General features: G+C 38.7%; 1 protein-coding gene and 1 long non-coding RNA gene across 6 annotated transcripts in view; one reads left to right on the forward strand and one right to left on the reverse strand.

The window, feature by feature from the left end:
- Positions 1-2,943, reverse strand: part of LOC132365754 (uncharacterized) — a 210,370-nt gene extending 207,427 nt beyond the window's left edge. Inside the window, exon 1 of the long non-coding RNA XR_009503218.1 lies at positions 2,464-2,943. This is a non-coding gene — a long non-coding RNA (uncharacterized LOC132365754). The remainder of the gene's footprint in view (positions 1-2,463) is intronic.
- The window catches only part of SMARCAD1 (SWI/SNF-related, matrix-associated actin-dependent regulator of chromatin, subfamily a, containing DEAD/H box 1), a 69,034-nt gene continuing 47,584 nt past the window's right edge, over positions 2,617-24,066 (forward strand). For 2 of the 5 annotated variants that reach the window (XM_059922421.1, XM_059922423.1), the window contains exons 1-4: positions 2,617-2,724; positions 3,343-3,581; positions 10,875-10,922; positions 18,600-18,777. In XM_059922421.1, the coding sequence (XP_059778404.1) occupies positions 3,392-3,581; positions 10,875-10,922; positions 18,600-18,777 (416 nt within the window). In that variant the 5' untranslated portion in view covers positions 2,617-2,724; positions 3,343-3,391. Of the gene's footprint in view, positions 2,725-2,829; positions 3,059-3,342; positions 3,582-10,874; positions 10,923-18,599; positions 18,778-24,066 lie in introns of all 5 variants that reach the window. The other 3 variants (XM_059922424.1, XM_059922425.1, XM_059922422.1) reach the window with 2 other exon arrangements.

Genomic DNA, 24,066 nt, shown 5'->3' on the forward strand with positions numbered 1-24,066 from the left:
TTTAAAAAATGCTTTTGATAGTAGTGTGTATACGTTAATCCCAAACTCCTAATTTACCCCTCCCCCATCTTTCCCCTTTGGTAACCATAAGTTTGTTTTCTACGTCTGTGGATCTGTTTCGTATATAAGTTCTTTTGTATCATATCATTTTTTTTTTAGATTCCACACATAAGTGATATCATATGATATTTGTCTTTCTCTGTCTGGCTTACTTTACTTAGTATGATAATCTCTAGGTCCATCCATGTTGCTGTAAATGGCATTATTTCATTCTTTTTTATGGCTGAGTAATATTTCATTATATATATATATAAAACTACATATAAATAGATAACCAACAAGGACCTACTGCATAGCACAGAAAACTATACTCCACATTTTGTAATAACCTATAAGGGCAAAGCATCTGAAAAAGAATATATATATATATATATATAGATATAGATATAGATATAGATATAGATATAGATACATAGATATATAGATATATAAATACACACACACACACACACGTATAACTGAATCACTTTGCTGTACACCAGAAACTAATGCACATTATAAATCAACTATACTTCAATTAAAAATTAAAAATTAAAAAAAGTTTTAAAAAACCAAAAAATAAACATAAAAGAAATAAATAGTCATGACCATAGTCAGTGAGAATGAACCAAAAATTTCAGCAAAAGTCACATACCTAATGAATATTTTACTCCTTAAAATAAACATACAGGTTTGTTAAAATAATAAAGTCAGTTCCCGGGGCAGGGGGAATGCTTTTGAGTACCTGGCTCTCAAAATTCTCTGCTCACAAGGCTCCAAAATGGCTAACAGTGATTTTTTTCCCCAGGTCTTTTCTGCTGAGGGCCAGTAGTGCTTCTAGTATCTATATCCTTAGACCCAACATGTAGCAAAAAGGCCCCTAGGTCAGAGAGGTGACAAAGCAGTGGGGTGGGAGTAGGTTTGCCAAATTTAATACAGGATACTTCGTTAAATTTGAATTTCAGACGAACAACACATAATTGTTTAGTATGAATAAGTTCCAAATATTGCATGGGACATAATTATACTAAAGCATTCGTTGTTCGTCTAAAATTCAAATTTAACACAGCATACATTTTAAAAAATATGCCAACCCTAGGCAGCGTCAGACTTGGACATTTGAGGTGGGTTGTCCATATGCATGAACACAAGGCCTCCAATGGTATCAAACTAAGTGGGAGGAGGTGACACAGGGAAGGCAGGATACCAATGCTCTTTGCATCTCCCACATTCTGTCTGACACAGAGGAATTCTAAACTCAGCCTTGCTTTCCAGGTCATTTTCAAAATAGGATGATAGAACGAACATATTCTAATTTTACATTTTGTTAGCTCTTGTATTTCTAATGTTTAAATATTTAGATATATGGTATGTGGGTCTCCATTTCCACTCTTGTCCCAGCTCTACAAAATGTCAAGGAGTTAGGACTGCTGCAGAAAATTGCCCTAAGAGGTCAACAGTATCATCAACCACAATTAAAAGATGGGGAAAGTGAGACTTAGAGATGTTATATACAATTTGCTCAAAGTCATTCAGCTAATTTTCAATGCTAGATCTTTCTGAATATAAAGCAAATATTCCTTTTTTTCTATTACACGTACAGCACGGTGACTACAGTTAATGATACTGTATTGCATATTTGAAAGTGGCTAAGGGAGTAGATCTTAAAGCAAATATTTTTCAATACCAAAAATACTTTACTATTTATAAGTTGATGTATCCTTTGATCACATAATGTAACATGCATGCATAAATCTAGGGCATTTCATGGGATATTAAAGATAGGTACAATGGAAATCCCAATTGTTCAGTCGTTGATCCTGAATTTTACGGGCCTATACATTTAATTTTATAAGCGTGCCCACATGTGATAAAATTGTGGGTTCGTGTTCTGCAATTCAAAACACTGATTTATAAACAAAGTGCTAATTTGAGTTTACAGTGACCAATGCATTTGGCAGAATAATGACTTGCAGTAATTCTTCTTCAAGGTAAATGCCAACCAGTGGATCAAATTACGACTCAAAAAATTGCCTGTTTAATCTAACCTTAGAACAAAGAGAGGAAATATTCTTAACGTAATAATTCCATTAAGATATGGGAATTAATTGTCATATTCCACTCTAGGAACAATCCAGCCAACAGTGCGGAGGCAGTTCATACGCTTTGAAGCTCAACATACCTGGGTTTTCCTCTTTACTAATTAACTACTTAACATCTGCAGGCCTCAGTTTCCTTATTTTATAAAAACAGCCTTCTTGAGATTATACGTAAAGGCTTTAGAACAATGGTGTTATACTGTCGACATATTATGTAAATATTATAGATTATAACATATCATATATTATATTAAATATTCTTATTAGGCTATATATTGTCATTGTGCTATTTATTATTGTTCTATTTAACAACTTTCTGGCTAACCTGAAGAAACAGGCCGCAAGCAAGCTCCCAAGGCAAAGAGGCGGGTATTGGTTACCATGACAACAGCGCGCGCCTAGACATTTTCCACTCACACGTCGCTGGGGAAGAGAAAAGCTTAGGCTGCGTGTTGCGTCATCACTACGCGCTCATTAGGCTTCTCCGTTCCGTTTATAGAAGGTCCCGGCCCGGCTACCGTCGCTCCACGCCAGGAATTACCTTCGCTTTTCAACCTTTGTTACAGTGCACCGAGGCTGCAAGACCGTGAGTACTAAGGGAAGAGTGATAGCGAGCGAGCGAGCGTTAGAAGAGGTGCCGCAGCACACTCCCCACTTCTGAACCTTCCCTGTGTTTTCTTGATCCTATCAGCTTCCTCTCAGCTGGGATCGCGCCGCGTCAACTTCCGGGCGGGTGCCCGCCAGCACGGCCTCCGCCGCTCCCCTCCTTTGGCCCCTTTGTGTCCCCGCAGTGTCGAGGCACGGGCCCTGGCACGTCCTTTTTCGAGGCAGGGAGCATCGTAGTGCAGGGAGCCTCTCACTGTGGGCGGGCGCGCCGCCCGCAGCGGGTTAGCGTGGGGAACGTGCCTGCGCGTGCTGGGGTAAGAGGAGGTTGCACGAGGGTCAGCGTGTGGTTCGAGGAAGGAGGGGCGGGGTGGGGGGGGGGTGGGAAACGAAGGGGAGTGAAAAGAGCAATGGAAAATTTTAAAAGGATACCACTGCCCACCTGATTGTTGTGGCCTAACAATGAGGCGCAGCCATAATAGTCATCCTGAGCCACTGGCATGTTTGCGGGCTCTTAATTGCCTTCGGAGTGAACTGCTGTGGCTTTGTATTTTATAGTGATTTCATGGCCTGTTTTTCTCTCTTTATTTTCTCCCTGCAGATAGTTCATTTAAAGCTCCCATCCCCACGAGGTGGTGGTTTCTACCAATATGAATCTTTTCAACCTGGACCGTTTTCGCTTTGAGAAAAGGAATAAGATTGAGGAAGCGCCCGAAGCAACCCCTCAGCCCTCCCAGCCTGGCCCTTCTTCACCAATTTCTCTTAGTGCTGAAGAGGAGAATGCTGAAGGGGAAGTTAGCAGGGCAGGCACCCCTGATTCAGATATAACTGAAAAAACAGGTGAGTTACAGTGTTGCAAATGGATACAGCATCAAGAGATAGAGAGGGTTTTTTCGTTTGTTTTTTGGGGTTTTCTTTTTTGTTTTTTAAGAAGAAAGGCAGAAGAGCTTCTAATTTTTGTGCTTGATGTCATACATACTGATGCATCGTCCTTCGCCATGCCCTTTTACATACAGCTTTGGGACTGCCAAAGGCACCATGTACCTCCAACTGATCATCCTTCCATAGTTGTTCCGCTTTTATGGGAGTTCTTAGATTATGGCCCAGTGATGGAAGCTAAAATCAGAATTTAGGTCAGAGTGGTAGCTAAGGGAGGAAGAACTAGGTGAGTCAGTCCTATGATAGACTTTGAGGATGTTATTGCCAGACGTTTACATTCATTCCAGTATTTCTTCAAAAAATATTGATCACCTGCTGTGAGTTAGACTTTATTCAAGGTGCCTGAACACAGCCTCTATGAGCAGATGAAAAGCAGATCACATTCAGGTTTTGCCAACCACCAGACTTCCTGGAGCTCTCCAAAGTGCAAATGAATAATTGGTATTCTTCATGGTGAAGGAACCATTTTTAACCTCTTCAGCTAATTGTTACGGACAGTAGGGTTTGAGAAGGAGCCAAAAATTAGCATTCCCATCTTAATCTATGTTCTTCGAACAGTTAACGATTAGAATATACTTGATCTTTTACTGTGTTTTAGGCATAGCGGTGAGTGCTTCACATCCTCTCATCTAATTTGTACAACAAGCTTATAAGATATTATTATCCACATTTTGCAGAAATGAGCCCCAGGGAGGTTAAATTGTTAACAAGTTCGTGGAACCAGAGCTCAAATCCAAGCAGTCTAATTCCAAGTTATATTTTAATATTTATTCAGTAATACCTGTTTTTAGTGCAAAACTCAGTATTTCACAAGCAGCTTTTAAATTTCAAAATTGGTAATATATGTCTTCACCTTTGATATCCCCATTTTGTTTGCTACTCTTCTACTTAAATGTAGCAGTGAGGGCAGAGTCCCTACAAGTTATCATTAGAATAATATTTTAAAATACTTTGGTGTAATTGGAACATGGTGGAACAATTTGGTAGGTTGGGTTAAGTGGTAATTAGAAGTCGGATTTTGAAAGGCTTTGTTTATCTGAAGAGTTTTGAGCTCACCTGATTTCAAACCACTGGAGGGTTTAAGCACTGGAGTGACATCCCTGTGTGCATTCTTTGAACAGATACTTGGTTTGCATAACGTGCTGTGGTTAATGTCTAAACATCCAGGTACTTTAATATTTTAACAGTAAATATTTTAATCTGTTTCTTATGTAGTTACAGAGGGCAGGAAAGGCCAGGGTGTAGGCATGGGATTTTGAGTCCTTGGAAGCCTCTGCTTCTTCATTTTAGTTAAATGGGACATTGGACAAGTCACTTAGATTATCTGAGATCCACAATTTTTTCACCTCTAAAATAAAAGCACTTTGTAAACTGGAATTCAATGAAATGTTTTAGTTATTTATCAGTATTAGTAATGTGAAAATTTTAATTGCTTTTTCTAATCAGAAGGTGTTTTTCTGCTTTCCTCTTTTTTTCCTAAGGAGACTTCACTCCATCTTTCTTTATTGGGACTTTTCATACGTAAATTACTCTTAAAATTGAGATTGTCTTTAGAAATCATATGGTCAGTCTTGATGACACTTGGGAAATATGGAAGTCAGGTTTTTTTCAGGAATGGTGAGGGTTCATCCTACTAGGAATAGAGAGCGTTGCTTTTGGAAAAGATTTTTGTAATTGATCCTGTGGATTTTTGAGAATCTTGAAAACTAAGGCAAAGTTGAGACTTTACATTGTAGATCCATGCAAGAATAGAAGGGCAAAATGATGAAAGAATCTTGTTTTGTAAAAACAATCAGTCTAGCAGTCATGAGTACTGTGTATTGTTAAAGGGTAGAGTTTAAAGAGAGAGAAATCATTTAGGAAGCTCTCATAGTCCAAACTTAACGATGGCAGTACAGATAGAGAAGAACGAGGTATGAGAGATCACAGTAAGAAAGGGCAAGATTTTACAATTAGGTCGTTGTGTAGGAGTGAGATAAAAATGCACGTTAAGAATTTTAGTTTAAGTAATTGAGGGAAAAAAGGTAGTTCTGTACATTAGAATAGGTATGAAATACCCACTGTAAGACGTTGGGCATGCCTTTAAAAATTCAAATGAGAGTCAAAGGTCCTGCCCTCAATTTAGCAGTAGACCAAACGCAGCTTAACTTAGCATAGGGGAGGGACATGCTGAATTGCGCATTGGGCCTGTGCGGAGGTCAAGACACTAAAGTTGGATTTAAGATCAGACTGGATATGGACATTGGGGAATTATCAGTGGGATATGAATATTGACCTTACTTTCTTTGTCATCAACTAGTAACTTACTCAGTTAATCCTATTATTTTACCTAACATGAGTTAAGATTCAATTTCCTACCCCTCTCCATCAGTTACTGTGCCGCAGATACACTGTTCCTTGAATATGCCAAACCCATTCAGTCGTTCCTTCTTCCCATTTGCTCTTCCATCTGCCTCCAAGACACTTTCTCTTGATATCTGCTTGTGACTGCTTTGTTCCATTAGGGCCTAGTGAAGTGTTACCCTTTTTTAGAAGCTCTTTTCTTGACCACTCTCTGTGAAGTAACAACCACCCTCCTCCCCTCTTTTACTGTACTGTATTTTTCTATATCCATTGCATTATATATATGTTTCTCCCTTATTGAATATAAGATCTGTAAGAGCAAAGACCTTGTTCATCTATCCATCCCCATTGCCAGAACAGTGACTGGTGTATAGTAGGCCCTCAGTAAATATGTGTTGAAAGAAGGAGTTTTGGGTGATGATTAGGTGGTGTTAGTCCTTTGTACACATTTTAAAAATATTCCTCCTCCTCTTTATGATCTTGAAACAGTGCCGTAGCCATCAGTCATTCTTTAGCCATGGATACTTGAAACTACTTTTGATATAGGCCAGGCTCCCTTAATCCAACCTTTGGATATGAGGGCATACACTTAACCTGTGGTCACCTCCCCCTGCCTAGGTTTATTTTACTCTCACAATGCCCAGAATTATCAATGGTTATTACTTACACTTTATTTCTCTTTTTTCATTTGACTTTTCTGGGAGCATAGCAGGTTTGGAGAGAATAAAGCAATGACAAATGAGTGTGAGAGGAGAGAACCTACTATGTTTTATGCGTAAAGAATAAAAAGTTGAGCTAAGCATGATCCTCAAGGAACACCAAGAAGAAAGGACATGTAAATATATATAGTTAAAATAGCACAATGTGGTAATTCTTAATAAGGGAAGATATTAAGCAGTGTAGAACCACAGTCTAATTCACAATGATTAAATTATCCCTACTTTCTGCAGAGGATCAGGAAAAGTCATAGAGAGATGACTTTGAGTGGACCCTAAGCAATGACTCATTGCTTATTCAGTGAACTAGGGTTGGAAATATATGTTGCCTTGGAGTGTGGTATGTAAATGGAATAGGTGAGGTTATCTAGGGAAGAGGAGGTGTAGGGCAGTATAGATGAAGCTGAAAAGATTTAGAAACAAAAACTGCTGGGTTGGGACGGGCCTATGTATGCTGTGCCAAGGAGGATGGACTTTATTTGGTACACAGTATAGAGCATTTCAGTATGGGAAAAACATTAATGAAGATGTTGCCATAATTGAAGCCTAAATGTAGGGAAATGACAGTAGGGATGACAAAGGAGGCAATTTAGGGAAGTTTTATATGATATTTATTTGATGGTATTTGATGATCAGTTAAATGTGGAGGATTTAAAGGTAACTCAGATGTTCCTTGCTTGGACAGCTGAATGATTGGCACTATCAACTGAATTAGGCAGTAGGATTAGGAGGAAGATACCAAAGCATGTTGAATTTGAGTTACCTCTTGTATTTCAGTAGCAAGGTCTAGTAGAGGGTTGAACATTGGAGTTTGGAGCTCGGAGAGTGGTCGGAATCTGAGAAATCAACTTTGGAGTCATCCTTGTGGTAGTTACCAAAAAATGTCCTAAGCAAGATGTATAGTAAGAAGCATCAATATTTAATGATGGACAGAGGAAGGGAAACCAATGAAAGATATAAAGGATGACTAGAACAGTCATAGAAAATGGTAATGCCCTGGAAGTTAAAGATAGGAGAGTTTCCAGGGTGGTGTATAGTGAACAGTATCAGATGTTGCAGAGAGGTCAAGTTGGATCTGATCAGAGACCACTTTCCTTGGAAATTAAAGTTCCTGTTGACCTTTAGCGGCTTCAGTAGAAAGCTGAGGAAGTGAAGACTACTCTTCCAAGACGGGAAAGAGAGAAGCAGCTTGACGGGGAAGCAATGTCAAGAAAAGATGTTTGAGGAATGTTGAAAATTGAGCATCCAAGGGGAAGAAGCTAGGGGAGAGGAAAAGGATGAGGGAGGGGAGGTATCTGAAGAAAGGCATCAAGGGGATGGGAGTGCGCACATAGCTGGACTATTTAACTTGGAATAAAGACACATTTTATCCAGGGGAGGGGGAGTGAAAGAAAAATAGATGGGTTCATAGGTTATTATGAGGTTGGGTTGGAGGAAAGTTTCAGTATATGCTTGAAGAATTTCTTTTCTTGATAAAATATATTCAGTCTTCTAAAGCGGTTGTTCTTTAGATGTGGTTGTCATGTAGAAAGTAACCATTGTTAATAAGTGAGAGAAAAAAATTTTAATTACACCTGTTATCAAAAAAGATTTCCAGAGAGCAGTGCTCTGCCGCTTACGGATGGTATGATCTTGATTAAGACGTTATCGTTTTTGGACTTCACTTCCTTTGTCTAGATGTTCTCTGAAGTCCTTGCAAGCAGTAAAACGGATAAGATCCTTTGAATGATGAAGCTGAATATACCATTTTAGCCTTATGACCTGTAACCATCAGCTATTCCTCAGTCCTCTTTAAGTGTGTGTGGCCAAGATGTGAATCATCATTATATCTTTGGATAGAATTTTGGTTTCTTTATGTCTATTAGTGTTAGTTGAAAAGCAGTAATTGGTAAAAGGGTTAGTGCTCAATTGTTCTAATAGAAAGTACAGAGAGTCTAAATGTCTTAAGTACATTTTAAATGTACATTTTTTGTTTGTGTTTTCCTTCTGTACCTTTTTACTTTCCATGCTTGGCTATTTTCTTCAAAATAAAATGTTATATAAAAAAATTAAATGATTACAACAGTGTGTAATGAAGAGGGACTCTTCTGTAATCCTTATTTAGTGTTGGTATTTATTCTTTTGCATTTTTTTCCTGCCTGTATATATTCTAGCTTTTTTTTTTTAGATAAAATAGTATTATGTACATACATATTGTAATGCAGCTCACTATTAACTAAAAAGTAGATTTTTTATACTCTCCATGTCAGTTCATATAAAATATGCTGTACTTCAGTTTTTTTTAGTGACCACAGTGTATCTTATTATACACAGATGTATTATAATTCATGTAGTTTCCTGTTTATAGACATTGGTTGTTTTGGTTTATTTCTTCTTCTTTTTTTTGTTAAAAGAATGCTGTAGTAACCATCCTTTTGAATAGATATCTTTGCCTCTGTACAATCTGTGGAAGAATTCTGGGAAATGGAATTGTCAAATTAGAGGGAATATGAGTAATATTTTAGTAATTGCCAAATCACCCTACTCAGAAATTTTACCAATTTGCACCACACTACAGCTTGGTTTTCAGATGTCTGCTTTTTCATATCAGGCTAAAATATTGCAAACATTTTTAATCTTTAAAGGGATAATAAGCAATTAAATTGCATTATTTTTATTCTTTATTTTTAAGGTTAAGTATGTTTTCATAAATGTTATTAGCAATTTGAACTTTTTCTGTGTTCCTTTTTCTCATTTTCTAATAAATGATTTATAAGTTTTTTTATTTTATTCTTTTTTTTAAATTTTTATTTATTTATTTATTTATGGCTGTGTTGGGTCTTCGTTTCTGTGCGAGGACTTTCTCTAGTTGTGGCAAGCGGGGGCCACTCTTCATCGCGGTGCACGGGCCTCTCACTATCGCAGGCTCTCCTGTTGCGGAGCACAGGCTGCAGACGCGCAGGCTCAGTAATTGTGGCTCACGGGCCCAGTCGCTCCGCGACATGTGGGATCTTCCCAGACCAGTGCTCGAACCCATGTCCCCTGCATTGGCAGGCAGATTCTCAACCACTGCGCCACCAGGGAAGCCCTATTTTATTCTTTTAATTCTATTTGTTTTTTATGACAGAGAAGTTTTACATTTTTATATGGTCAGTTTGTTCATCTTTTTCAAGGCTTATGGGTTTTAGGTCCTGATCAGACCTGGTAAAAGAAAGCCATTCCCTACCACCACATTATAAATATATTCATCCATATTTTCTCCTATCACATCTGTGTTAATTTTCTTCTTAATTGTAGTAAAATGTAAATACATAAAATATGCAATAACCAGTTTTAAGTGTACAGGTCAAAGAGGGTTAAGTACGTTCACATTGTTGTACACCCAATCTTTGGAACTCTTTTCATCTTGCAAAACTGAAACTCTTGACCCCTTAAACAATTCCTTCTTACCCCCAGCAATCACCCTTATATCTTCTGTCTCTATGTACTTGACTACTTTAGGTACATTATAAAAGTGGAATCATACAGGATTTGTCTTTTGTTACTGCCTTATTTCACTTTCCCTAATGTCTTCAAGATTCATCCACATTGTAACGTGTATCAGAATTTCCTCACTTTTGAAGGCTGAAGAATATTTCATTGTATGTATACCTACATTTTCTTTATTATTCATTTGTGGATGACACTTGGGTTGCTTTCACTTTGGGGCTATTGTGAATAATGCTGCTGTGAAAATGAGTATACAAATATCTCTTCCAGACCCTGCTTTCAGTTCTTTTGGGTATACACCCAGAAATGGAATTGCTAGATCATACAGGAAACCACCATATATTTTCCACAGTAGCTGCACCATTTTACATTCCCACTAACAGTGCACAAGGGGTCCAGTTTCTCTCCACATCCTTGCCAACACTTGTTATTTTCTGTTTTTTTTGTTTTGTTTTTTGGGGTGTTTTTTTGTAGCCCAACTAATGGATATGACTTGTTTTTTTAAATTTTTTTAAACCTTATCTTTCATCTGGAGTTTGTTATAAGGGCTAAAGAAAAGGTGATACCATTTTCTTCTTTGTTCATTATTTATCATTTACTAGTCACTTATCCCAGAACCATTTATTGACGAATCCTTTTTCTTATATTTGAAATGTCATCATTATAGGCATACCTCAGAGATACTGCGGGTTTGGTTCCAGACCACCGCAAGAAAGTGAGTATCGCAGTAAAGCAAGTCACATGAATTTTTTGGTTTCCCAGTGCATATAAAAGTTATATTTATACTATACTATAGTCTTTTAAGTGTGCAGTAGCATTGTCTTAAAAAAAAACAATGTATGTACCTTAATTAAGAAGCACTTCATTGCTAAAAATTTTTAACCATCATCTGAGCCTTTGGTGAGTTGTAATGTCTTTGCTGGGGGAGGATCTTGCCTCAATGTTAAGGGCTGCTGACTGCTCAGGGTGGTGGTTGCTGAGACCTGGGGTGGCCATGGCAGCTTCTTAAAATAGGACTACATTTACATTTGCCGCATCTGTTGATTCTTTCTTTCACAAATGATTTCTCTATAGCGTGCAGTGCTGTTTGATAACATTTTACCTCCAGCAGAACTTCTTTCAAAATTGGAGTCAGTCCTTCCAAACCCTGTCACTGCTTTATCAGCTAAGTTTATGTAGTATTCTCAATCCTTTGTTGTTATGTCACCAGTCTTCACAGCACTTCACCAGGAGGAGATTTCATCTCAGGAAACTCCTTCCTTTGTTCATCCATAAGAAGCAACTTCTCCATTAAAGTTCTATCATGAGATTGCAGCAGTTCAGTCACATCTTCAGGGGCCACTTCTCCTGAATTTCTTTTTCTTTCTTTCTTTCTTTTTTTTGGGGGGCTGCTCCGCATGCAGTATCGGGATATTATTTCCCTGACCAGGGGTCAAACCCGAACCCCCTGCAGTAGAAGCTCAGTCTTAACCACTGGACTGCCAGGGAAGTCCCAAGGCACCCCTTCTAATTCTAGTTCTCTGTTGTTTCTACCACATCTGCAGTTCATTCTTCCACTGAAGTCCTGAAGTCATCCATGAGGGTTGGAATCAACTTCTTCCACCCTCCTGTTATGTTGATATTTTGACCTCTTCTCATGAATCACAACTGTTCTTAATGGCATCTAGAATGGTGACTCGTTTCCAAAAGGTTTTCAGTTGCCTTTGCCCAGATCCATCAGAGAAATTGCTATTGATGGCAGCTGTAGCCTTATGGAAAATATTTCTTAAATAATAGAACTTTTAAGTCAGAAGTCCTTGATCCATGGGCTGCGGAGTGGATGTTGTGTTAGCAGGCATGAAAACATTAATCTCATTGTGCGTCTCTATCAGAGCTCTTACGTGACCGTCTGCATTGTCAGTGAGCAGTCATATTTTGAAAGGAATCTTTCTCTGAGCAGCAGGTCTCAGCAGTGGGTTTAATATATTCAGTATTTGGTGTTAAAAACAGATGTGCTGTCATCCAGACTTTGTTCCATTTATAGAGCACAGGCAGAGTAGATTTAGCGTAATTCTTAAGGGCCCTAGGATTTTCAGAATGGTAAATTAGCATTGGCTTCAACTTAAAGTCACCGGCTGCATTAGCCCTTAACAGGAGAGTCAACTTGTCCTTTAAGCCAGGCATTGACTTCTCCTCTCTAGCTATGGAAGTCCTAGATGGCATCTTCTTCCGTTGGAAGGCTGTCTGGTTTACATTGAAAACCTCTTCTTTAGTGTAGCCGCCTTCGTTAATTATCTTAGATCTTCTGGATATCTTGCTGCAGCCTCTACGTCAACACTTGCTGCTTCATCATGCACTTTTATGTTACGGAGACAGCTTCTTCAACCTCATGAACCAACCTCTGCTAGCTTCAAACTTGTTTTCTGCAGCTTCCTCACCTCTCTCATCAGCCTTCATAGAATGGAAGAGTTGGGGCCTTGCTCTGGATTAGGCTTTGGCTTAAGGGAATGCTGTGGCTGGTTTAATCTTTTATCCAGGCCACTAAAACTTTCTCCATATAAGCAAAAGGCTGTTTGGCTTCTTATTTGTGTGTTCACTGGAGTAGAACTTTTAATTTCCTTCCACAACTTTTCCTTTGCATTCACAACTTGGCTAACTGGTGCAAGAGGCCTAGCTTTTGGCCTGTCTTGGCTTTCGACATGCCTTCTTACTAACCTTAATCATTTCTAGCTTTTGAAAGAGAGGGATGTGCAACTTTTCCTTTCACTTGGATACTTAGAGGCCATTGGAGGGTTATTAATTGGCCTAATTTACTGTTGTGTCTTAAGGAGTAGGGATGCTGGGGGCTTCCCTGGTGGTCCAGTGGTTAAGACCCCACTCTCCCAATGCAGGGGACCCGGGTTTGATCCCTGGTCAGGGAGCTAGATCCCGCATGCCGCAAGTAAAGACTCCTCATGCTGCAACTAAAGATCCCGCATGCCACAGGGAAGATCCTGCGTGCCACAACCAAGACCCAGCACAGCCAAATAAATAAATTTAAAAAAAAAAAAGAACTAGGGAAGCTGGAAGAGAGGGAGAGTGATGAAAGAAGTGGCAGGTTGGTGGAGCAGTTAAAACACACATAACGTTTATCAGTTAAGTTTGCCATCTTATATGGGCGCTGTTTGGGCACCCAAAACAATTACAGTAGTAACATCAAAGATCATTGACCACAGATCACCATAACAAATAGCACAATAATGAAAAAGTCTGAAGCATTGCAAGAATTACTACCAAAATGGTGTCAGTAAACTTGCTCAACACAGGGTTGCCACCAACCTTCAGTTTGTAAAACGCACAATATCTGCAAAGTGCAGTAAAAAAAGGTATGCCTGTATTGTAGATTTTGGTATGTTTTTGTTGTTTTTTCTTCAATAAAATGTTGAAGAAAGTTTAACCTGAAAGTGTAAAGAAGTGGTTTCTTTGGTTTTTCTTTTGTTTTTTGTTTTTTTAATTTCCGAGTGACTGAAATTTTGCTTCAGTGTTCTTACTGATATTTACTTGCAATTTCACTTTTTGTGACAGGAGAATGTGGTCTGTAGTATTTCTTCTTTGATGAATTTACTGAGATTTTCTTTTTGGCCCGCTACACAATTTCTGTAAAAGTTCTAAGTGTACTTGAAAAGAGACATAATCTAACTGTAGATTTAATTATATGTCAAATAATAATGTTTTATTATTTATATCATTTTTTTCAAACTGGATCACAAACATGTCATAAAGTCAGTTTCTTGTATCCTGACTAAATGCATATAACTTTTTTTAATGGAGTAGAATAAATAGAAAATTATCAAAGTATCACTTACAATAAAGCCTCTGAGACCTTTGTTTCAGTTATATATGTCTGTCTAGCAATCGATGTGTTTAGGGTCATAATCTACAATGGGTCTCTTACAGTGGGTTCCAATCAAAAATGTTTGAAAAACGCCTTTCTGTATCAATTATTTTTGTGCTCTCTTCTCTATTAAGAGTTTAGACAAGAGAGTTAAAGCCTCATATTTGTCTCTATTGACTTTGTGCTTTATGTATCCTGCAGTGTTTATGCATTTCATTATTAGAATGCAGCGGTACATATGTCAGTTATATTTTTATTGTAGATATAAATTCTGTTATTAAAAAGTACCTTTCAGGTTTAACACTTTGACATTGTCCATTATTAATAGCATGACTTTCTTTCCTTTACATTTTTTCTTTTTATCTTTATCTTTTCTTTTGGCCTAAACCTGAAATGTTTCTTCTTTCTCATTTTATCTTAGAGTAGTGTATTAGAAACTACCCTTCAATCTTGTACTCAGTGTATACTTTATCTTTTTCGAGAGCTTTCATCAGAGGTAGTTTGACTTATCTGAGATGCTAAAGGTCTTTCCCTATCTACTATGGCATTCAAATTAATACAGTCAAGATTTTATAATCTATTATTTTGGTAATTAACCTTTCAAAGAGGCAAATATATGATGTGCTTTACTAGGTATTCAAAGGAACTGCCTTGAAAGTCAGTTGCCATGTTAGAGAATTGAACCATGTAGAGCAATATACAATTAGAATATCAAAAATGGCACACTTACATAAGTCTGCGGGACAGATATAAAGGTTTTTTGTGTTTTTGTTTTTTTTTTTTGAGAACTAGGTGTCTTTCTTTCTTTCTTTGGTTGCACCGGGTCTCTTAGTTGCGGCTTGCAGTCTCCTTAGTTGTGTTTCGCCGGCTCCTTAGTTGCGGCATGTGGGCTCCTTAGTTGCGGCTCGCGGGCTCCTTAGTTGTGGAATGTGAACTCCTAGTTGTGGCATGCATGTGGGATCTAGTTCCTTGAGCAGGGATCGAACCCGGGCCCCCTGCATTGGGAGCGTGGAGTCTTAACCACTGTGCCACCAGGGAAGTCCCAGATATGAAGGTTTAAGTGTTTTCATTCTGCTTTGGGAGATCACCTTTATTTATGGATGACCTTTCATAATCTCCCAGTAGTGATTGTTTTGTTTGTTTTTTGAGTGGTTCTTGATCTTGAACCGCTTAGAAAGGTAGAATCAGTGGCAGGTTTAAATCCTCGTTTTGTTTCATGGTAGACTTAGATATGAGAATGGGTAAAAGTATACTGGAAAAGTTTGGGGTATAAAATTGTCTTCTCATGCATACCACTAATGGGGAATTTCATTTGGAATTACCCCCTGGAACCTTGGAATCTTCTTGCATATGGTAATGATGTAGGTTCCCATTGCCTTTGGTAGAGAAAATATCATCTTCTGTCTCTAACACATAGGATTTTTTATTGGTTTTATTTGAAAGGATAGCTGTTTTCCCTCATGTTCTTTTAGCGTTTTGTTTATTCCTGTCGCATGGCACAAATTACGACTCACAACATTGCTACTTATGTACATGGCTACTTGGCTCCTATTATTAGTTTCTTTAGGGCAAGTGGAACTGTGACCGGCCTATTTTGTCCTTCAATACCCCCCACGTCCTGGCACAGTGCCTTCAATACAGAAGGCATTCAGCAAAGTCAGAATTATGTGGTAGCCCATGTCTTTATAATTGTTTCTACTGGTCACCGTTCTTTCCTTCATTTCTGTATTTTTCTTTTTTGCTTCCTTCCTGTCTCCTTTGTGGTGCTGCTTAAAAGTGCTTGTTTGCTTTGGGTCAGAAAGCATCATTGCGTCAGGAATATCTTTTTGACCATTGGCTATTAGATATTTTTGCTGCTGTTTACTTCCAAAAATAGTCCAAACAAACAAATCTAAGCATTTCAGCCCTATTCTAATTCCAGATTATTGACTATATTGGAAAATTGATATTTTATATAAATAAGCTCTTACTGTTTCCCTTTAGTCCTCAAAGTGTGGTCTGTGAACCTTTGAGGTCCGTAAGACCCAAAAGGGTGTCCATAAGGTCAAAACTATTTCATAATAATATTAAGACATCACTTGCCTTTTTCACTATGTTGGTATTTGCACTGATGGTGCAAGAGCAATGGTAGGTAAAACTGCTAGTGCCCTAGCATGAATCAAGGCCAAGATTCCAAACTGTTCTAAACTGTCATTGTATCCTTAAAATTTTTAAATACCAGTTTCACTTAAGAATGTTCTTGATGAAGCAGTAGTTTTTAATAAGATGAATATATAATCAAGTTCAAGAAACTCTAGTTCTCCTAGTACTCATTAATAGAATTTTTAGGCACCCCCCCCCCATGCAGTAATACATTTAAATGGCCAGTTTGAAAAGCTTTTTTTTTTTTTTTTTTTTGGCTGCATTGGGTCTTTGTTGCTGTGCGTGGGCTTTCTCTAGCTGTGGTGAGCGGGATCTACTCTTCACTGCAGTGCGTGGGCTTCTCATCGCAGTGGCCTCTCTAGTTGTGGAGCACAGGCTCTAGGGCGCATGGGCTTCAGTAGTTGCAGCACACGGGCTCAGTAGTTGAGGCATGCAGGCTCAGTAGTTGCGGCACGCGGGCTCTAGGGTGCCTGGGTTTCAGTAGTTGTGGCTCGCGGGCTCTAGAGTGCAGGCTCAGTAGTTGTGGCGCACAGGTGTTTAGTTGCTCCGCGACATGTAGGATCTTCCCGGACCAGGGATCGAACCCGTGTCCCCTGCATTGGCAGGCGGATTCTTAACCACTGTGCTACCAGGGAAGTCCCTGAGTAAAGAAGCTTTTTAAAGAAAAGTGGACAATCCAAATCGTTTTGCAAAAGCCCTTTTCAAGTATAAGAAAGCAGGACACTTTCGTTAAACTGTTAAAATGATATGCATTAAGTTTAGGTCAAATTTTTGATACAGTAAAGATCTAAATTCTTAGTTTTATGTGTGATTTGTCACATATCAGGAATACTATGTAAAAGCAGTGTCCCTAGTACCTTTATACTTATTTTACAGGAATTGGACTATAATTTTATTACTTTACATAATTATCAGAACTTGTAAATGTCTTCATACATATGACAGTTAACATAGCTGTGATTTGTTCCAGAGCAGAGTTTTTCACCCAAGGCACACTCAACATTTATAAAATTGTTCTTTTGGAACAATTTTGTGATTTGCTTTTCGGTAATGTTGCTAGGACTTCATTGCAGGAAGTAAAGTATTTTTTAGTTCACTCCAGGCGATTGGTTATATAGACCTTGGTTAATGTTATTTAAAAATATGACTCAGGAGCCTTATGATAATGATGGCTATCATTTCATGACAGTTAATGGGGGGCGAGGCCAAGAGTTTTAAGGGGAGACTGGAGCATCCCCCAGTTTTGGTGTGGGGGGCAGGGAAGTCCTGGAACCAGTCCCCCCAAACCTCACCGATACTGAGGGGTGACGGTATTCACTAAACCAAGACACTGACTACTTTCACTTTAGTATGAATTTCTTAAATCTGATCTCTCCTCAAGTGTATAACGGAGAATAATTTTAGAACTCAGCCCTTTGGAGAGAGGAGACCTCAATAGAATACTATACTCATTTGTTTTGCATAGACGGGTGATGCCAACTTCATTAGTTTGTGAGGGCTGCCGTAACAAAGTACCACAGACTGGGTGGCTTAACCAGCAGACGTTTATTTTCTCCCATATCTGGAAGTTAGAAGTCCAAGATGAAAGTGTTGGCTGGTTCAGTTTCTTGTAAGGCCTTTCTCCTTGGGCTGCAGGTGGCCACTTTCTTGCTGTGTGCTCACATCACCTTTCCTCCATGCACACACATCCTTGGTGTCTCTTATAAGGACATCAGTCCTTTTGGATTAGGTCACTAACCTAACTGCCTCATTTTAAGTTAGTCACCTCTGTGAAGGACCTATCTCCAAATACATTACATTCTGAGGTACTGGGGGTTGGAACTTCAACATAGGAATTTTGGAGGGGACATAATTTTGTCCATAACACCAACATTTGTGTAAGAGCTAATGTTTGTTGAATACTGGCTGTGTGCCAATTACTGAACTAAGTGCTTAATACGTATCTTCTGATTTTATGTGCACATTAGCCCTGTGATTATTGGCATCTCTATTTTACATCTGAGGATGCAGAGACTTAGAGAGATTAAGTAACTTAGCTGAGAGATGGGATTGAAATTCAAGTTGTTTGGGCTCTCGTGTCCGTGTTCTCTTAGGCAAGAACTGGGTACTAGGAAGCAAAAGCACAGAGAGAAAAGGGTTAAAATATAAAATGCAAACCTGTTTTGCAGTGTCCACTAAGTTCTTGCTAGTAAGTAACCTGTGAATTGGAAAATCATTTAATGCCAGCCCTGGTTGACTATTAGTTTTTTCTTTAAAACTTGGGAGGAATTTTTGGTTTTAGGATGGAAACAGTGAATGAAGCTAAAGATTTTTAGCACATGGTTTGTAATTATCAAAAACAAATTTGCTTTATTTTCAAGTTATTCAAAATTCCTTTCTGCTTTTTCTCTTTTGCAGAAGATTCTAGTGTTCCAGAAACCCCAGAAAATGAAAGAAAAGCAAGTATATCGTATTTCAAGAATCAAAGAGGAATTCAATATATTGATTTGTCTTCAGATAGTGAAGATGTTGTTTCCCCAGATTGCTCCAGTACAGTTCAAGAGAAAAAATTCAACAAAGACACAGTGATTATAGTGTAAGCAACTTAATAGATTCATTATATTTGCGTGTATAAGACTTTTTTTGAGAAAAAGTTACTTAAACTGAAAATTTTTGATGACTTCCCCCCTTCTTTGCCTTTTCCTGACTGCATCTTCATCATTTTTCCCTAACTTAAGACATGTAGAGAGATGTGCGTGGGTGTGGGTGGGTGTGTGTGTGAGTGAGAGAGAGAGAGAGACTGGATAACTGATTTTTTTTTTTTTCCTGGCTGGGCCATGTGCTGTGGGATCTTAGTTCCCCAACCAGGGAGTGAACCCAGGCCACAGCAGTAAAAGCACCAGGTCCTAAGTACTGAACCACCAGGGAACTCCCATGGTTCTGATTTTCAATAACAAGTTCAGTGAGAGCAAATATTTAAGTTTTTCATTCTCCATAGATAGAGAAATTATTTTCACAAGTACCTTCAGTCACCTGTAACTGCTTTCTGATCTGTTCTTGAATCCTAGAGTCAAATCATTTTAACATTTTTGGGACACATTCATTGAGCTAGCACGGAGCTTTGTATGTTAGATAGAAAAACAGTAAATAAATTAAAAATGCAGTATGTCAGATAATACATATGATGGGCAAGCGGAAGGGAAATACAGGGTTTGGGGCCGGGGTAAGGGCATGGTTTCTAAAGTGCATGGTCGGAAAAGGCTTCATCTTCTTAAGACATGAAGGAGCTAAGAAAGGGAGCCATGTGGATATGGTGGGAGGGGCATTGAGAGTAGCCTGTTTAATGACCCTGAAGCAGTACTTTGCCTGTTGTTTTTGAGGAAAGTGGGCGGGGGTGGGGGGGGAGAGTGTTGGCTAATGATGCGAAGTGAGGGACCTAAGGTCAGAAGGTGAGGAGTGGGATAGGGAAAGAGCTTTCCCATGTTAAGCCCATAGGCTCTTTGGCTTTTATTCTGAACGAGATGGGAAGCTAAAGGAACATATTGAGCAGAGGAGTAAAATGATCTGATCTATATGTTTAAAAGTTTTAAAGGCTGTAGGGGAGTCGTAGTAGAAGCATGAATACTGTTGTAATAACCAAGGCAAAAGATGGTGGAAGCTTAAACCATGCTAGTCGCTGTGGGAGTGAATAATAAGTGGTTAGATTCTGAATATACTCTGCAGGTAGAGCAGAGAGGATTTACTGATGGATTTCAAATGGCATGGGACAGAAGGGAGTCAGGGCTGACCCTAAGATACTTGACCTGAGCAACTGGAAGGATGGAGTCGGCACTAACTGGGTGAGGAGTGCCGCCTTGGGTGCGGTCGGGGAGCGCCTCCCGAAGGAAAGATCAGCAGCTCAGTCTCGGACGTGCTGTGATTGAGGAGACGCTTAGGCGTCTGAAGTGCGCCTGTCAGGTAGGCAGTTGCATTTGGGACACTCGGGTTCTGGAGAGAGGTCAAGCTTCCACATCTGAATTTACCAGTTGTCAGGATACTTGATATTAAGAGGTACGTGATTAGATGAAATCAGTAAGAGACACTAGTATAGCTGGAAAACAGAAGATCTCTTAATTGAAGGACTTAGGCCAGGCGAAGTCTGGATTTTAGGAACAGGAGATGAGAAGAAACTTACAGAAGGCTCTAAGAAGGAACAGTCATTGAGGTAAGAAAAATGTCAGAAGGTTGTGTGATCAGAAGCTAAGTGAAGAAAGTGTGGCAGAGGTGCAAGAGGTTAACACCGTGCACTCCCAAGATGAGGATTTCCTCTGAAAATGAGCTGCTTTGTGTATATAAGCCCTGATGAACATGCCTTTATCCTGAACGTCACTCTGAAATAAAAAATAGTGATGATCCTGTGTGGTAAATCCTGAGGAAAATTGATATATTAGCACTCCAAATTTTACTTTTTATTTTGAAAAAAATTTAAACTTACAGAAAAGTTGCAAGAATAATCACTTTCCACATCCTTTTAAAAAGATTAAGATTCATCCATTGTTAACATTTCCCCACGTTTGCTTGTCACCTTCTTCATAAAATAATAATTAGAATTATTACTGAAACCTTTGCCTCTAATAATTTCACGTTTATCTCCTAAGAACAAGGTCATTCTCTTACATAACAAGAGTAGCATTTCTTTTTTTTTTTTTTTAATTTTATTTTTATTTATTTATTTTTGGCCACACCTCGTGGCTTGCAGGATCTCAGTTCCCCGACCAGGGATCGAAGCTGGGCCCCATGAGTGAAAGCTCTGAGTCCTAACCACTGGACCGCCAGGGAATTCCCTCCAAAAGTAGCATTTCAAATTCACAAATACTGATTAACGTTGGTACAGTAATATCATCTAATATATAGTCCATATATAAATTTTACCAGTTATCCCAATAATGTTCTTTATAGTAGTGCTACTCAGAGCTAGTTTATAAGTAAGGAATGTGCCCTAGAATGTAAATCAATGTACTCATTCCTTCACCAAGAAAGTCTTGTAATGAAAAGAAAAAAAAAAAACTGAACTAAGCAATGTGCTCAGTAATGTAGTTGTTTTTCCTTCTGTTTTAAGTTCCTTATCTTGTCGTGGACGGATAACAGACAGTTTGATTTCGAGGACTAGCCGTCAGCCCATGGATCATATTTTGAGTAAAGTTTTTTCCAGCATCATACATTGGGTTTCGTTTTTCATGTGTCTTTAGTCTCGTTTAATCTGGAAGTTTCAGCCTTTTTGATTCTCATGATAATTGGCCTTTGAAGGTAACAGGCCAGGTTTTTTAGGGTGTCTCTCAATTTCTGCACCTCTGTTGTTTCTTCTTGATTAAATTTAGGTTAAGTGATAGGAGTGACATAAATGATTTTGTGTCCTCCTCAGTGTGTTATGTTAGGAGGCACACTGATAACCAGTTTGTCTCATTATTGGTGAAGGGAACTTAACCACTCAGAAGGCTGCCAGGTTTCTCCTATAAAGTTAACCATTTTCCCGTTTTTAATGATTAAGTAATCTCTGATGAGATACTTTAAGACTGGGTAAGGATCCTCTTCCTTAGCAGACTTCCCTTCAATAGTTGTAGCATCTGTTGATGATTCTTGCCTGAATCCGTTACTACACTGGTAGTTGTGAAATGTGGTATTCTAACTAACAGTCTAGAATTTATACTTTCATTATTTGCTATTCTACTATAGATAGTTTTCCCTTTTCTCCTTATTTATTCATATATTTATTTAGCACAGTAAATACAAAAATGGAATTATAGGTGCTTTTTTGCTTAACATTATAATCTATTACTATAATTACTCATTTTGATGCTGAAATTGCTCAGTTTTGGCAGGGCCCCTTTACATAGACCCTGGTTTTGACAGGTTCCTATCATTTTTTGAGCCTTTCCCTTCTGGCGCAAGATGTTGCAGACTAGTGTTTTCTCTACTCCAAGCCTGAAATTAGAATTAGCCATTTCTCCAAGTAGCACTGGTTCCTTTTTAAAGGAATGGTATTTGGAAATCTGTGGACTAGGTGTGTCCTTTCTTTGCTATTGGGTGAAGCAGGGGATTATGTCATTGCCCTTTTAGCAAGAATGGGCTAGGATATAAGAGAACGAGAGAATGTTGTTTGTTTGTTGGTTTGTTTTTTAAATCATGAGTTTATAATAATATATTTCATTCTAATCTACTACTACAAGGCTCCTCCTTGCCTCTTCTCTATATTTCTTTCTCTGACAGTGAGAACTCTGCTTCCACCAATATCATTATATTTGCTGATTTGTTCAATCGCTCAATGTACATAAAATAGTTTCAGAATTGCTGTAATCATGCTACTTGACCATTAAGCTCACTAAGAGTTTAAGATTTGTTTATAAGTTTTATTTTGTCTTTAGATGAGGGTGTATGGTTAAAGTACTTGGCTTATTTATTTAAATTTTTCTTTGTTATTCACTTGAAATGTAGTTCAGTTCATTAATTTCTGTGTGTATTCCTTTTAGGGTTTTTCCCTTGTCCCTTTTTAAAAAATTTTACTTTCAAATATTTAAAATATTAACACAATTCCAAAAATTAAAACTCCATGTACAGTGTGCTTAGAGAAGTATTAACTTTCCGTCCCTTCTCCTTCTGACCCCTTCCTCCTCCTACCTCAGAACTAACCAGTTTGTTTAGTTTCTAGTCATACTTTGTTTTCCTTTGGTGTATCTTTTCTTCTTGTTTCCTACACAGAAGACAGCACTGTATCTTGTATTGGGTATGTATAGAGATATATGTACATTTATTCTCTGTTTTATTAACTTAGTAGTATATATATCCTGGAAATCATGTCAGCTCATAAAAATCCGTATTCTTTTTCACAACTCCATAGTACTGCATTGTGTGCACGTTCCATCGTTACAATCAGTACCCATGCATGGGCCTTTTTGGTTATCAGGATTTCTTAACCTTGACACTGTTGACGTTTTGGACCAGGTAGTTCTTTGTTGTGAGGGGCTGTCCTGTACGTTGTAGGATGTTTAGCAGAATCCCTGACCTCTACCTGCTAGATGCCAGTAGCACCTCTCTAGTCAAGACAATCAAAAATGTCTCTAGACATTGCCAAATGTCCTCTGGGGGCAAAATTGCCCCCCTTTTGAGAACCACTGATGTAGATGATAGAAACTCTGGCAATTGATGCAATCTCTCAGGAAGCATTAATAGACACGAAGGAGCTGAAGACGGAATCCTAGGTAATACTGGCAGTTCAAGGAGGTGAAAAAGGAAGAAAGCCTTCTACAGAGATTAAGGACAGGCTCAGAGGTCAAGGGAAAATCAGAAGTAATGATGCTGCAGAACCGCTGGGGTGAGGGTTAGGGTAGGGCCGCCTTTGCAAAGAGTAACAGTGGTGGGAACACAGAGGAGAAGACAACCAGTGAAAGGTTCCGGGGGTTCTGGTTTGTGTTTTTAAATCACGTTTGACATTTTAGAGGGTATTATTGCCCTTAGGACAGTTTCACCAAAGTGGTGGGGCAGAAGATACAAACCAGTAAGTTGGGAACAATATAGGAAACGCTGAAATAGAAAATCAGCCTTATAAAATTTGTGAAGGAGAGGAGAGTCTGCTATTTCACTGCTGTGTCCACAGTGCCTAGAACCCTTGGCACACTGAACGAAGTGCAGTCTTGAGTGCATTGCAGGCTTGGGAGAAAGAGCTTAAGGAGAGAAAAGATCCAGGAGAGAAGATGGTGGCCAGTTAAGCAGGGCCCTGTAGGAAGTAGAAAGGGCTAGAATGAATCCCGTAGCACTAAGCAGGGACTTCAACAGAAGGGAATAACTTGATCTGAGACCGGATAAAAGAACACAAAGTGGTCATTCTTGTTCTTGTAGATTTTTTTCTTTT

Source organism: Balaenoptera ricei, chromosome 5 (genome assembly GCF_028023285.1).
Source record: "Balaenoptera ricei isolate mBalRic1 chromosome 5, mBalRic1.hap2, whole genome shotgun sequence".
In the NCBI taxonomy this organism is placed as follows: domain Eukaryota; kingdom Metazoa; phylum Chordata; class Mammalia; order Artiodactyla; family Balaenopteridae; genus Balaenoptera; species Balaenoptera ricei.